This window comes from Microcebus murinus, chromosome 10 (assembly GCF_040939455.1).
Source record: "Microcebus murinus isolate Inina chromosome 10, M.murinus_Inina_mat1.0, whole genome shotgun sequence".
In the NCBI taxonomy this organism is placed as follows: domain Eukaryota; kingdom Metazoa; phylum Chordata; class Mammalia; order Primates; family Cheirogaleidae; genus Microcebus; species Microcebus murinus.
In genome coordinates this window covers 71,059,519-71,074,966 of record NC_134113.1, presented here as the reverse complement: position 1 = coordinate 71,074,966, position 15,448 = coordinate 71,059,519, and the positions used below count along the sequence as shown (strand labels likewise).

Sequence of the window (15,448 nt, the reverse complement as noted above, 5' to 3'; positions counted from 1 at the left end):
GGAATACAAAGTACAGAAGCACAACAACTTCACTTTTCCACAGTGCAAAAATTATCCCAAGATTTTAAGGTTATTACATAACAATTTTGGCAAAAATCAAAAATTATTTCATCTCTCATAGTATCCTATGAGAATATCCCCCCTACACACACACACACACACACACACACACACACACGCACGCACGCACACGCGTGCACACACACACACACACACACACACTGCTTTCACAATACATGAGCTTGAGAGTTGTCAATATTTTACAGCTCACATTTCTGAAGAAGTCCTCAAGGAAACATGAAATGGGACGCATGAAAATCATTTCCTTTGCTACGCATAAGTTAGCACGTTATCAGCAACCAAGAACAACCCAATCCAGCGACTAAAACTTACAAGTTCATTTTTCTGTACTTACCACTTCCAATTCATTGTTTTCTCTTTCTGAAATACCCTTTTCTTCTTTCTTCTCCTGGTCAGTGTCTGTATTATCCTCTTTACCAGTCACACTTAAAAAAGGAACATAAGGGTAGGGTGTTAAAGTAGAAAAGAAAATTGTTCACTTTTTTCTCTCAGATTTTTAAAAATCATACAATTATTTGTGAAAACAAACTTTAAAAGTTGGTCACTTGATTGAACAGAGCTATCTTGTCTGATGCTTCAGAGAAAAATAGAAATTGTCATTTAACTAATCGTGCAATGATTTATATCACTGGAGAAAAGCTTATTTTCTAGAAATGCTGAGGCATGTGTTATACCCTGAAGCATGAGATCTGAGGATAAAGCTGAGCTCTAGTCACAGTTACAGCCAGTTAACTAGAATATAATGCACTTTAAATTCAAAGTAAATCAAAATATATTTGTTTTCTCATCTGAATACATAAAACTTTTCTCATATAAATACAAAGATATAAAAACTACCTTTTCATTGATGTCCTAATAAATTTAAGAGTAAATTTAAAGATCTAGAATAAACCTGCCCACAGTAAGTTTGCCTACACTGGCTGTATCCATCAGAATGTTCAGATCTCCTTCTGGTAGTAGCATAGGCTCTTTTTTCTGAGGCCATCCCTACAGCTCAGGGCTATTTCTCATTATGGTCTCACAGAATGGGTCTTTGCAAACCAAAACGGTCTGAAGTTCAGGCCGCCCTTCGATTGAATAGGAAATTCCAAGGTCAGTTATAAGATTAACAAGATGTAATTGGAAGCCCTCCTTTGCAGTATTCTAGTACCTACAGCCATAACTGCACTCTGACATCAGGGTAGCTAAACTAATTCAGCCCTCATGGCCTGAGGAGAAGACAGAAGACTATTAGTAAGCAAAGTTTTTGCACATCCAAATCACTCTGATCCCCTTTGGGTTTAGCAACCATGATCAACTATGCACAGAAGTTGTACTTCTGTTCACTGGCTCATACATTTAATCAAGCTAAATAATATTAAGAAAGTGAACTTTAAATGAATCTAGATGTGAAAGATTTCTTTTTGTGCTGCAGTAACACATTTAAATCATGAAGAATAAAAAGAATACTCAAGGCAATATTCTTCAAGTAAAATTCCCCTAGAAAGTGCTTATAAACTTTATCAGATTAGCTTAAGAACAGCTCTCATTTCTTTCATATATTCTGCTGTATTAAATAATTGCCCTAATACATGGATTTATTTTTAGCTTCTAGGCTAAAAATATAATCTCATTTATAGGCCTTATTAATTACTTAATTTTAATGTTGAACTCCAAGTTCCTATTCTCACAGATATTTTCGTACTCAGAACAATATGGACATAAATACTTTTCCCTTGTAAGCACTTTTCAGAGTTTGTACTTTATGTTTATTTATGTGATTATTTACTTAGTTTCTGTCTTCCCCACTAGACTGTAAGCCTCATAAGGGCAGAGATCATGTCTCTTTGGCTCAATATTACATCTCTGGTACCCAGGGCCTGGCACATAATAAATGTGTGGTAAGGGTTTGTTAAGTAAATCGATGCCTGTGACTATGCAATATCTGTGTTTGAACATGTCTATGCATTTCATGCACGAGTTTATGTTGGAGCAGTATGGTTTGAAAGATGCATAAAGATGCGTGGAAGAGAGCATATCTCTGGAGTGAGAAGAGAGTACAAGTAGGAGGACCACTAAAACAGTCTTAACCGGAAAGATATCAAGTAAGTTGTAACAGGATTCCAAAAGTGTTGTGAAATAATTTTGTTACAGGAAAATGAACTTGAAAAAAACTAGGAACCACCTACAAAGAATCTGTATGATAAGCAAGAAATAAATGTATGTGATACATTGAACTCCTCTCTTAGTTGCTTATAATATACTAGGACTGCTGATTTTGCACCATCATGCAGTTTAAGCTGGAAATCTAGAAAGAAATTGCCCCTTCCTCCAATCACATTAAAAGCCCAGCACTAGGCATACAAACTGCTACACTTGAGGTTTAGGCCCAAGGTCTAGGGCTGGGAGAGGAGAATGTGTTAGAAGACATTTCTCATCCGGTCTCCTTATTCCCTCCCTGTGCAGTCTTCCTTTCTCACCTGTGACTGTTACAGCATCCAATTTTCATTATTGTTGGTTCCTTCATTACTTCAAGTTCCAACCAAACCTCCTTTTACTTCAGTTTATAGCCATCTGACTATCTTATCCAAACATCTAACTTGACACACCCTCCTGTTCCCTCCAAGTCACTAATACCCAGCTTAACAAATGATATCTTTCACTTGTGTGCTAAATTAATTCAATTAAGTTTATCATGCCACTTCTGATGCAGAAAAATCAGTCATAACTTTACATTATTCATTTACCTTTACAAATCACTGTTAAGGCTTGTGCTTTAAAAATACAAGTTGATGCTTATAATTACTATACCTCAAATAATCACGTTTTCCTCGATAAACTGAGGCATACCTAAAATAACTTTCCAAGCAGCAGTGGAAGACATTTAAATTTGCACTTTATATAGAATCAGAATCTTGAGAGCTAGAAGGAGCATTAGCAATTAACCCCTTCATTTGACAAACAAAAAAGAAACTGTGGCCTGGAGAAGTTAATCCACGCAAGGGGAATAAAAACAAGTGTTCTGTCTCCCAGACGAGTGTCACAGAAACTTGCTCTCGAAGTTCAGTTCACACACCGGAAGAATTTGCACCATCCGGGAGCTTCTTAGACATGCAGAATCACATGCTCCACCTCAGCCCTACTGAACCAGAATCTGCAAAATCCCCAGATCTGTCTGCACATCTAGGGCTGAGAAGCACAGTCCTAGAACCACCAAAATTGCTCTGCTTTTGCTACTCTTTGAGGATCACATAAAGTTGGAAGTAAACTCTTTTAACTAAATACATATAAAGGACTTGAATATTTTCAGGTGGTAAAATGCTTCTATACACAACTTTCATGATGAATCTAATTTTGACCTTTCAAAACAGAAGAAATTTCACAATCGTGATGCCTTAATTTAGGTCCAATTATAAGCAGATTGTTCTAAATATATTGATCAGTTGAGTTCTATTGTGACCTACAGACAATTAGAATTATACCTAAGTATAGAATACTTTAAAGAAGTTATAGACTTATAGAATATAAATATAGAAACATTAGAATACTATAAACATACAGAATATAGACTATAAATTATAAAACAATTTAAAGGAAATAAAATTTTTAAGCTTTAAGATATATTTACAGTAAGATATTTGTTTAACTAATTGCATGGTAAAAGTTCTCAAGTTCTTATTTTAAGGAAGAGACGAATTTCTAAAGTGGGCTTCTAAAATAGTTAAAGGTTATCTTGAAAGCATTTTGTTTTTTTAATCATTTTGACTATATAACCTGGAGACTTATTTAGGAAAATCTATGGAGAAAAGTTCCAGTAAGAAGCAAAATACCACTTGATCTTTGGTTAAATAATCATAATTCTGAATCAGTAAAATCCAAATGTTTATTATATAGAGTTCACAAATATGCTTCTAAATTTTGCTCAAGTTTCTAATGGAAAAAAGAGAGTATCCTGATTCTGATGTCTACTTCAAATACATTTTATTAATAAAAGCAAAAATTCTTTTTCTATTTCAACCTTAAGAATGCCTTGTAAATCTTATCTGCAGTAAGGCCACAGTTTCCTTTTGCTTTGTTGCGATTTTAAGGTTGTTTTCAATAAAGATTACACCAAAGAAAGAAGACAAGGAGAGGAGGCCCACCCATGACTTAGCAAGTGCCGCAACAAAATGTCAATTCCTACTCTGCTCACAAGTTTCTGAAAGTCACAGAATTGCTTATTTTTTTAAAAAACCAAATGGTGGGGTTTGGGGTAGTCATTTTAGCCTAAAAAAGATCATTGTCAAAATTATGATAGTTTATTCTGAAATCACATGAAACTGCCTGAATTTTAATCCAAGTATCTAGTAAAGGTTTTATTCTTTAAAAAATACTTTTTAAAAGTTCGTTACAGTGTTTTTGTTATTTTTATAAAATCAGCATTACTTTTAGGAGCACCCAGTTTATCTAGTCTGAAACCATCTCTATAATTCTATAACACATTTCCTTGTGAATGGCAACTAAGTATTTAAATGACATTTTAATAAAAAACCTGGGAAATATTCCAACCTTCTTTCTTCTCGATTGCTTTCCTCAAGTTTCTGTAGCCTTCAAAACCACGAGGCACAGTATTGGAAGGCCAAGCCAATGAAGGACAAATCAGACAGTAAAAAGCGAAAGTGATAAGAAGGTAAAAATGATACATGAGCTTGAAGACTTTAAAATAAATTTTAAAAGATAATCATCAAAGGACAATACATAGTAAAAAGGCAATACATTTTGCATGAATAAAAAGTAAGTAGAAAATCAAGCAGCATTATATCTAAGAAGAGTATATAGACTATCAGTTGAAATATTCAGCAGTAACATATATGGTCTCAATTTATATAAATTGATAAGTATTAGGAATGCTTGGATGCCATTGCTTTTTTTAGTCTGAAATGAATCAATTTCCTCAGCTTCCTTTTCCCAAAAAAAGAGCCCAGTTTCAATGATACCCTTTTCCTTTTAAACCTTTACAGAAAACATTTTTATGGCATCATTAAAAGAACTTCACAAAGTAATGCCTTTATACCATAACATGAAAATATCACTAATACTACATACTAGGATACTACTTTTAAAGACTTGTTTTCTGTTTTAATATACTACATATGAACATCACTAAATCTAAAAAAAAAAAAATTCAAAATCATACATGAAATGGTATTATAGGCAAATGAATATGGTTGTTATAATATCAGTCAAAAACTGTAATTTTATTAATTGGAAATAAAATCTCAAAATTATTGGGATTAAAGAGTTTACTAGTTATCATAAACTAACTACGAAGCAGGCATATCTAAGGCAAAAGTGGCAAAAAAAGGGGGGGGGATGTAGTACTTTCCATTAGTAAGATTGTTTTTTAAACAAAAACATATAAGAAATATCATAAATATGTAGCTAAAGGCTTTCAAATATAATTTTAAAAAATTCAATATACAAACATGGGAATCTTTACTCAATGGAATGTACTATATACACCAATACTTGTCATGTAGACAAAAGATAGATGTGCTAGGCTCTGGTTAAGCATATGACAATCTTGATATGGCATACTTCCACCCAGAATTCCAAAAATCTTTTTCAGAATCATCTGAAATATTTTAAAATAAAGAGATTGAGTCAGAGGTATGAATTATATTCCTCAAGCCAGTTCGTCTCATTCTGATTTTTTAACATGTGTGTTCACATGTGATTTTCATTTGTTGGTCTGTGATTGTTTTTCACAATTAACTTATATACTGCTTTTATAAGATAAGACTAGCAATCTTTCAGAGAAAAAAGTTCTACAGGGTAATATTCACCAGGGATCAAATGGTCCAGTATAATGATTATAAAAAGGAAAGTTAAGCCATTTCCTATGAAATCTGTGTGTTTCTAGAGTTTCAACTCAACACCACTTAATTCAAATATAGTGCAGTCTGATGAATGAGGAAGTTTGTTATATTGCAAGTCATTTAAAGCTAGATATCCAAAATTATGGGACTTAATTGTGAATGGTAAATTTTCTTTATCCATATACACAGAAAAATACAAAAAAAAATGTATGTCTAATCTAGGTTTATACTAATAATAATGAGCTACAATGGCTCAGAGGATATAGTTCCCTGGTGAAGAGCCCAAATTTTCTAATTTCAATACAAAGAATTTTTGTTTACCTTATACAAGAGAGCTACATTAAAAATTATAGCTAACATAAGCTAATAAGTAGGTAAATTTTAGTTGCCTTCCCAATTGCAATATTAAAAAACATTGTGATCAATAGTTCAAAAAGACAACAGAGGCCGGGCCCTGTGGCTCACGCCTGTAATCCTAGCTCTTGGGAGGCCGAGGCGGGCGGATTGCTCAAGGTCAGGAGTTCAAAACCAGCCTGAGCGAGACCCCGTCTCTACTATAAATAGAAAGAAATTAATTGGCCAACTGATATATATATAAAAAATTAGCCGGGCATGGTGGCGCATGCCTGTAGTCCCAGCTACCCGGGAGGCTGAGGCAGAAGGATCACTCGAGCCCAGGAGTTTGAGGTTGCTGTGAGCTAGGCTGACGCCACGGCACTCACTCTAGCCCGGGCAACAAAGTGAGACTCTGTCTCAAAAAAAAAAAAACAAAAAGACAACAGAGGGACAGAGAAGTAAACTAATAATCAGACACTTCTCCATAACTTACAGGAGCTCAGTTTTTATTTCATTTAGTTCTCCTACAATGCTTCTTCTATAATAGAGAGTAAGAGTGAGAGCCAGAGACAGAGAGAATGACATCTTGGCAACCATTCTAACATTTGTATAACTAAAAGGCAACGGAGTATATTCATTTATCCAGAGGCAGATAACCTGGTTAATTGGACATCTGTGATCCTTGATGGTCACCCCCCCCCTTTTTTTTTTTTACTATCTACACCTTTTAATTATTTTACAGCTCTACAGAAAATAAGCACAAAAAGATGGATGAGAAAACCTTAAAACCCCACATATGAGCTATTGGTTACAGTTCTGATCAAAACTTTCAAGTAAAACGGGATCTGTGGCACCCTCCCTGAGCACAAATGCAGCTTCTGACATAAAAATGACCCACTGTAACTCTCCTACCAACTCTTACAGTGTCAGAGGCCTTGTAGCCACTACAATCAAAAATCAACAACACAAAGTAAACTGAAAGATGTGGAGCTTCTAAAGAATTTTAGAGTTCCATGGGAAGGAAAGGCAGCAGCTAAGAGAGCCAGGGCAGCCTAGGAGAGCTGAATCCAGAGGTCAAGCAAGTCTCAGACAGGTTTTAGAGAAACTCTCTGCCACATGAGGGTAAAGAAAACATCCTTCTTACTCTGCTTGATTTTTTTTTTCTTCATTAGATTATGCCGCCTAAAATGTCACCATTTGGATTAATGTATCCTCATTCAAAATTACAAACATCCCTAGTAAGGAGGCTTACTGATTATCAATCATTTCTACTGGCATGAATTCCTTTAGTTGGATGGCTTTGCTCCTGAGTTTGAATTTAAGGAGATAAAAGAAGAAAGTAGATAATTTTATAATTGAGGGCACGTCAGGGTAGGGCAAAATTACGTGAGAACTGGACTGCATAAGGGTGGAATGGATCCAGGCAGCATAGAGACAAAGGAAGGAGATCACTAAGAATGAATGGCCACAGCAGAAATGCATATTTTTCCCCTAAAGACTGGCCTACGCACATGAGAAGGAAAGAAGGTTTCTTTCCCCTTTTTTTTTTTTGTCTTTTCTCACTGCCTTCTGAATTGTTCTTACCACACTGTGAAATGGGCAAAAATCATTTCACGTGAGTGAGTTGGGAAATCGGGACACCATGTATTCATCACACTTACTAGAGAAAAATTAGTTCAAGGTTCCAATCAAGTAATTTTTAACTGAATTTACTGTATGTGTAAAGTTGAGGCCCAATTTTGCAATTGCAAAATCTAAATTTTGCAATGCCCTCACCAATAAATAAAATAGATATGGGAAGCCTGTGATGCAACTCAACCAGAATCAGGATATCCAAGCAGGAGCTATGATCTCCAAGGAGCTCCATGGAAGACTAAAGCTGCTCTCCTTCTAAACATTTCTAGGTTTATTGTTTGTTTCAACTTGTAGCAAATCCCTTGGCTAAAATGAGAGCTTACCTACACTTTTAAAATAGAAATGTATATTATATACCACTAAAAATTATTGGGATCTAAATATGATGAATGAAATGTCTTATCAAACAGAGTAAAATAGGATTGGTTTCCATTTTTTAATCCAAAACAACATTTGATTATAGTGTGGCAAGACAAATACTATTAAATTCTATAAATTTTTATATGTAGTGATATAAATTCATAAACTGGGTCTAAAGACTTTTATAGTTATATCGTGTTTATAGTACACAAAAATATTTTCTAGGTTCACAAATTTTGTAGGTGTCCGTTTTACAAGATACACTATAGCATGCATGTGAAAATGCTTTAAATTTTTTTATAAAGCACTCCATAGGAGTATTCATTTTTAGGAAGTATCAATTTGTTTTTCTCATTCTATGCCATCCTTCTTTTTTTATCTAGCATGTTCTTTTTTCTCACAAATATTTTATCTCCAATAATATCACCTTTTGTTAGGAAATAACTTATTTTCTTCACTTAGATTTTTGTATTTAAATTCAGTTGTTTGGTGAGTTCTTATTAGTATTATATTAACATCTACTATTATTTTTAGCTTAAAAATTATTACAACTACCATAATCACTGAATTAGTCACAATTATTCACTTTGAAATAACTGCTGATTTATTTAAATTTTATTTATCTTACATAGATATGAGTTCTATAATAAAGCAACAAGGAAAAAATCTTAATAATAGAGCATTTTTTCCTTTAGCATCTTTTATCAAAAGTGCTTATTACTGTGCCTTATCACAAAAATAACCTGAATCAGAAGTATTAATTTGGGGTACCTATCAGTACTATAACAATGTCAAAAAAACAGCCTAGATTTCTATTGGAATTCCTATTTATTTTTCATTATTCATACTCGATAGGTGATTAAGGCAATTATCTCCAGATTTACTTCAAAAGAAAAGAACAGAATCAGCTATGACCTTGAATAATAACCCTTGCTAATATTTACTTATTATTCATGACCACAAACCACCTAGACCTTTAAAAACAAGTCATACCATTTGACATTTTGACCAACTACAGAATTAGATTTTACAAGTAAATGAGAAGTCATGTGCAAAAGTCTCGTGTTCATTCAAGCAGTATGTTGGGTAACACTAGTTTCAATAATCCTATGATCATTATTTCAGTTTTAATTGCCCTCCATAAGTGGAGAGCTAATCATTATACATTTCTTAATGCTTCCATAATCAGTCATCCATGAAAAACACCTAGTAAGACGTTAAAATATCTCAAAAATGCAATTTCATTTGCAATGCCTCCAAACCATAAATGTGTAACTCCTTGTTTTAATTATTTTAATTATTCTTTTTTAACTCAAGAACACAAAGCAGAGTTAATTTGAAGAATTTAAACTTTCTCTGACTTTGATCAACTGACTGCTCAAGAAAGAAATGTCTGGTTGCCCAAATAAATTTCTAAATAAACTGAACAAAGCAGCAGGCTGACTAAATGTCAGCAATTATTGTACAAAGTATTACTCCTGTAACAAACCATGTGGCAACTAAGGTGGCTTTGTCTCCTTTTGAATATCTAGCCAAAAATGCTTACATTTAATTTGAATGGTGTGTTCAAAATACATTCTCAGTAAGTAATCTAAATTTGACTGCACCATAGTCAATGCATAAATACGTAAAGAATTTATGAGTATTTAACCACTCACACATTACAAATGGTCATATTTTTATTTTCTTCCTCTTCTTTGCACCCAGTTGATTTCAGAGGGAGCTATTATCAGGATGCAAGAAAATGAAAGCCTAGAACAGTGGTGAAAAGCTGAGTAACTCCTGGTTGCAAGACTGGGAAAGCCTGAAATAGCATGAATAACTGCCACATAATTAAATTAGAAGCCCTGCAGAAAATACTTAAGAGACCAAATGACATTAAATGACATTGTGATGGATTAGTTTAGCCTTTAGTTAAACTAATCTAGACAGGAATTAGAATATCCATGAGACTATTTAGTTGCATTAGAAAATGAAGGGAAAAAAAATGAAAACACTGAGTTGTAATGGTATAGCAAGCTTTGCAGAAAAGCAAGATAAATGGAATGCAAAAGCAGCTATTTGAAGAAGTAATAAAATAATTTCTAATAGTAATTTTACCTTATCATGGTCTAAATAAAATTCATTACCATATTATTACAATTAAACTTATTTTTCTTACATATAAATAGAAGTAAATCATTAAAAAATATATAGTTGCAATTGTCAGCTAATATAATGATTTATTTAATGTAGTAACATACTTATGTGACTATGTGCACACACTGTAATTGCAAATTAAAATACCCTGAAAAGAAAAATAGGGATTCATGGAACACCGATTTTATAATACTACCTTTTTTTCTTCTTCTTTTCTTTCCTTTTCAGCTTCTCTAAATCTTTCTTTGCTAAATCTATAATTTCAATGGTTTCTTTGTCTGAGGATAGTATAGTAGGAGAGAAAGTTGACGATCCACTGAAATATGGTGATCTTGCTGTGGCTCTTGTCAAGTTTTTTCGAAGGTTCTCATTCACTGCTTCGCTTTCTAATAATTTTGCCCTAGCGAATAAAAATATATTTAAATAGGAAGCATTTTTCACTGTGGTAAAAGATACATAAAATAAAATTGATCACCCTATCATTTCCAAGTGTACAGTTTTGCAGCATTAAGCAAATCTATACTGCTGTGCAACCATTACCACCATCCACCCCAGAACGTTTTCATCTTCCCATGCTGATACTCTGGACCCATTAAACACTAATTCCCCCTTAACTCCTCTACCTCAGCCGCTGGTAACAACCATTCATTCCATTTTCTGTCTCTATGATTTTGACTGCTCTACAAATAAACCTGGTACATTTTAAATGAGTTGTTTTGCATGCCAAAAAGTTTTCCAACATGCATTTCAACATTACTACAAGATAGGTTTTTTTTTTAAAATAAACGTGTTTACAAACATTCATTTTTAGAACATTTTTTTAATTTCCTGACTGAAAAATTATAAGTTTGAAATCACACTCTTAGTGCTCAAAAGAATTCTGTATTTTCAGATGCCAGTGGTAATTTGATTACTTGAATTCTGGCCAATGGGCACCAGTTGTCCTGGCTTTGTAAAGCCATTATTTAAACTTAAAATATACAAGCAGCATGCTCCCCTTAGTTTCAGCTACGCATTCATCACACAATAGCATTTCCAACACTTTCCAAGGAAGAGTTAGTCAAATTTGCCCCAAACTGGCTGACAGACTTCTGGCTTCAGAATACAGCGTGGGAAAAGATGATATCTCCAAGGAAACCTGAGTGTGATAATTGAAAACATTCTTTTGTTTGCTCAAGCGGTCCTAATAATGACAGGAGAATAATGTACGTACTGATAGTAGTATGTGAAAACACAGAATGATGAAATCCTAAAAGAGCCTGGACTCTTGAGACTAAAAGGGATTCAGAGAGTCATTTAGGCCAATCCTTTTACTTCTATTTTATTTAAACCATCAAAAATACAATTATCTACTTCAACGCAATTATCTAACCTTTGCCAAGGTTAATCTGGCATAACAGTGGCTGAGATAGAATTTAAGAAGAAAATACTACTTATCTCTGTCTCCGTACTATTACATATTGCTAAGGATGTTTGCCAAATGTTCAAATATTTCAAAAAAAAAAGATAGATTATTTGGAACCACTAAACTCTGGAAAGCACAGTCAGCTCAATGTTTTTTCATTGTCTACCAAAATTATTCATGATAATCTTTAAACCAGCTTGAGACAGAGTATACATAAATCAGTGAATATAAGTTTTCAGGTCAATGTCCCACATACTCTTCAGTGAAAAATTTTTTTCTATATCTGATGTTATATGTGAACAGAACAACAATTACAATCTTTTAAAATAGTTATAGCTGTGTATAAATTCTAGGTTAATTAAATGACTTCATATTTATTTTAAGAACATTTTTTAATATAACATTGTCACTTTTTTTAAATGGAGAGGGCAGCCTAAGTATAAAAACTCAGCTTAACTATAAAACTCAAAGTCAAAATTCATGATTATAAAACAATAAAAAAGTACAAAAAATATTTCATACTTTTCTACATTTTCCATTTCTAGTACTAAACCTGAGTATATAACAATGAATGCTAAAGAATGAATGAAAAACAATGAATCAGCTAACAATAATGATGTGTACTTTAAGTGGCTCTCTTATTATTATATAATATAATAAGTGATGTTAAAAGTTTGCATTTGGTAGGAGCATATCCAATGCTTCTTCAATCCTGGTGCATACAGAGTGGAGTAGGATTCTGCAGGTAAAAATAGAGAACTTGAACCTAAATCATAATAACACTTTTGGCCTTTACAATACCTTTTGATTTAAGAACTTTTATGTTCTATTTTTTTATTTGAGCCCCCTAAGAACTCTATGAGATTAGCAGGTATTATCTCATTCATATAGATGAACAAAGTAAAGATCAGAGACGTTGAGTAACTTGCCCAAGGTCACACACCTTATTAATAAATAGAAGCTTAAATTTCAATCGCAATTCAAATCCAATTTGAATTCAAGGTTCATTTATGCTTATCCCATATGTAAATGATAGTACTGAGATTCTAGAAGACTGCTCCCCAGGGGTGGGACATGCCTAATTAAAGAGCAATCAAAGAAAAGTTGGGAATCTGGAACAGGTATTAACCTACATCAAGGAAAGATTTGATCAATGATTGAACTCAGGGCACTAGTCATCTCTGTTCTCTAAATGGCTTAAGGAACGGTCTTAACTCAAGACCTTGAAGAAGGAAGACATTAGATGTTGCTTTTAGCCACTAGACAGAGTAGAAACGATTCAAGCAGTTTTCTAGGAAATAGTGACACCAGTCAAGCCATTTGTCCAACAGTGAGAACAAGCCTAGGTACACTCATAGAACAACCAGGTGGAAGAAGGGAAACAGAGCACATGAACCACAGCAGGCGATCAGCCTTAACAATTGGCAAGTGTCCAGGCAATAAAAGCGATAAAGAGAAGCAGCTAGGGGCAGGAAGAGGAACTCCAGGAATTACAAAACAGAGACATCAGTTGTGTCTCAAGGAATGGTAAAGATGGGGTGAACAAAATGAGGAAAGATTGGTCAGAGAACAAATTTTGGGCAGTAGGTGGGGAAGAGTACTGCCAAAACAGGGTAGAAGTTGCAAGTCCAGGTTGGCTGCTGAGCAGAACCAGGATGCAATGCCCCAAAGGTCTGTCAAAAAAGTGATGCATGAAAAATGGTTTATATATATGTATGTGTGTGTATGTGTGTTACATATATACATGTAACACACACAGAATAAAAGTTATACTTGTATAACTTTATCTATCACCACATCAGGATGTCTTCTCATTTGTTTTCACTTTTTGAAACATTTAAGGGATCCAGTGTGCCTTGTGGAGCCAGAAACAATGGAGACTGTACTTGTCACAGTCTTGAATAGTCAGAAAAAGAGAGGGAAAGAGAACACAGATACAAGATGGGGAAGTATTAGGGCAACTGTGAAAGGTGATCTCCTTGCACTTGGTTATTTTCCACAAGTGGGTAGCAGAAGTGAGATTTAAACAGCTTAGATGCTTCCCCATGGAGGTGGCTGGAGTTTTACTTCAAGAGAAAATAGCCCAGCCATCAGGGCAAACCATAGAATCTGAAAATAGTACTGACCTGATTTTCCTTCTCATCCCTATTTCCCCAGTCTAGGTTCAGTGGTCTCCTCCACAATCCCACACCAGGCATGGGCAGTTCTTTAATTAAATTCTGTCATTCCATTCACTGCATGTGACTGTTTATGTATGTTGCCCCACCTACACTGTGAACTCTTTGTTTACATCAAGCTTGACCCCAGCCCATGGCATGATGTTGGCGTATAGTGAGCATGACTGGCATGTTGCGTGAAGTATGAATGGATGTACCAGAGGGAGGCAGGCAAATTGGTAGGGATGCAACGATTCACACATAAGAAAAGCTGAAGAATTGGAAGATAAATATGGGAGATTAAAAAAAATTAGAAATAACTTGTAGATATTGATCTATTCCCAAATGGTGGGGGAAGAGGCATAGGGAGGAAAGGCACCAAGGATAACTTCATCAACATCAATTATGCCTGTTCTGTATGTCAGGTTAGACAAGCACCTCGTGAGGGGGATAACAATAAACGTAGAAGAACAATATGGTAAAACAATACAGGAAGAAAAGGGAAGAAAGTAGCTTGGAATATGACATTAGAGGAAAGGCAAGTACCTAGTCCCCTAAAGTTAACCTGACCAAAAGGCTGAAATATCACCACAAATAGCTACTGAACAATAAGCTCAACGAATAGAAATATTACAACATTGCAAAACCAAAAACAAACATGTGCATTATACGTTACACATCATAAACTATACCTGAGATCTTCGATTTCTTTGATATAACTGTGAATCATATTACTAATCTCCTCATTTCCTTCACCTGCAAGAAAAAATATGAAATAAAAAGTTTTCTTCATGACTTCAAACAAAACAAAGGGGAAAAAACAAAGTTTGGGAAAAAAGAAAACAATAATTCTTTAAAACACAATTCTTACAGAAATTTTCCACCCTTAATTACGTGAGCAGACCATAAGATAATATAACACAAAGGGCACACTTTGTTTATGTAAGGATTTATTATTTTCTAAAATTAGGTATTTAACATAAAACCACAGATTATATACAGATTAGTATTTCTATGTCAACTATTCTAGGTGATTAACAAACACAAAGAATGTTCCCTGCCTTCCAGAAGTTAATCCCTCACTCATCCCACCCTCACACATACCTGCTCTGGCAAGAACTTGGTTGGCCTGATCACTAACGAGCTGTGTGATTCTGGTCCTCAATGCATCAACCGTCTCTTGCATGGCTTTAATTCTTACACGCAGGTTATTATTTTCAGTCTGTAGCATAGCATTCTCATGAAACATGTCGTTGATGCTTTCCACACCCTCCTCATCAATTATTCTTTTACCCTAGAAAAGGAAAATATTTCCTTGTTGGTTGAGGAGCCTTAAATACACAGAGATTTGTTTAAAGACACTCCAGGACTATGCAATCTTACAACCAACAGCCCTTTTATCTTACCAACCCCAAGGCAAAAGAGATCCTTTTTCCCTCTGCTACAACCCTCCACAGTGCATTTGTTAGTAAAGATATTGATTGGGTAAAGAGTGCTTT

At 34.4% G+C, this 15,448-nt stretch overlaps 1 protein-coding gene across 13 annotated transcripts in view; it reads right to left on the bottom strand.

Annotated features, from left to right (window-relative positions):
• Window positions 1–15,448, bottom strand: part of KIF21A (kinesin family member 21A) — a 137,445-nt gene that overhangs the window by 42,063 nt on the left and 79,934 nt on the right. For 8 of the 13 annotated variants that reach the window (XM_020287546.2, XM_076007475.1, XM_076007479.1 and 5 more), the window contains exons 9-13: window positions 15,054–15,243; window positions 14,642–14,705; window positions 10,585–10,788; window positions 4,609–4,647; window positions 416–506 (exon numbers count right to left, since the gene is read on the bottom strand). In XM_020287546.2, the coding sequence (XP_020143135.2) occupies window positions 416–506; window positions 4,609–4,647; window positions 10,585–10,788; window positions 14,642–14,705; window positions 15,054–15,243 (588 nt within the window). The remainder of the gene's footprint in view (window positions 1–415; window positions 507–4,608; window positions 4,648–10,584; window positions 10,789–14,641; window positions 14,706–15,053; window positions 15,244–15,448) is intronic. The other 5 variants (XM_076007477.1, XM_076007478.1, XM_076007480.1 and 2 more) reach the window with 1 other exon arrangement.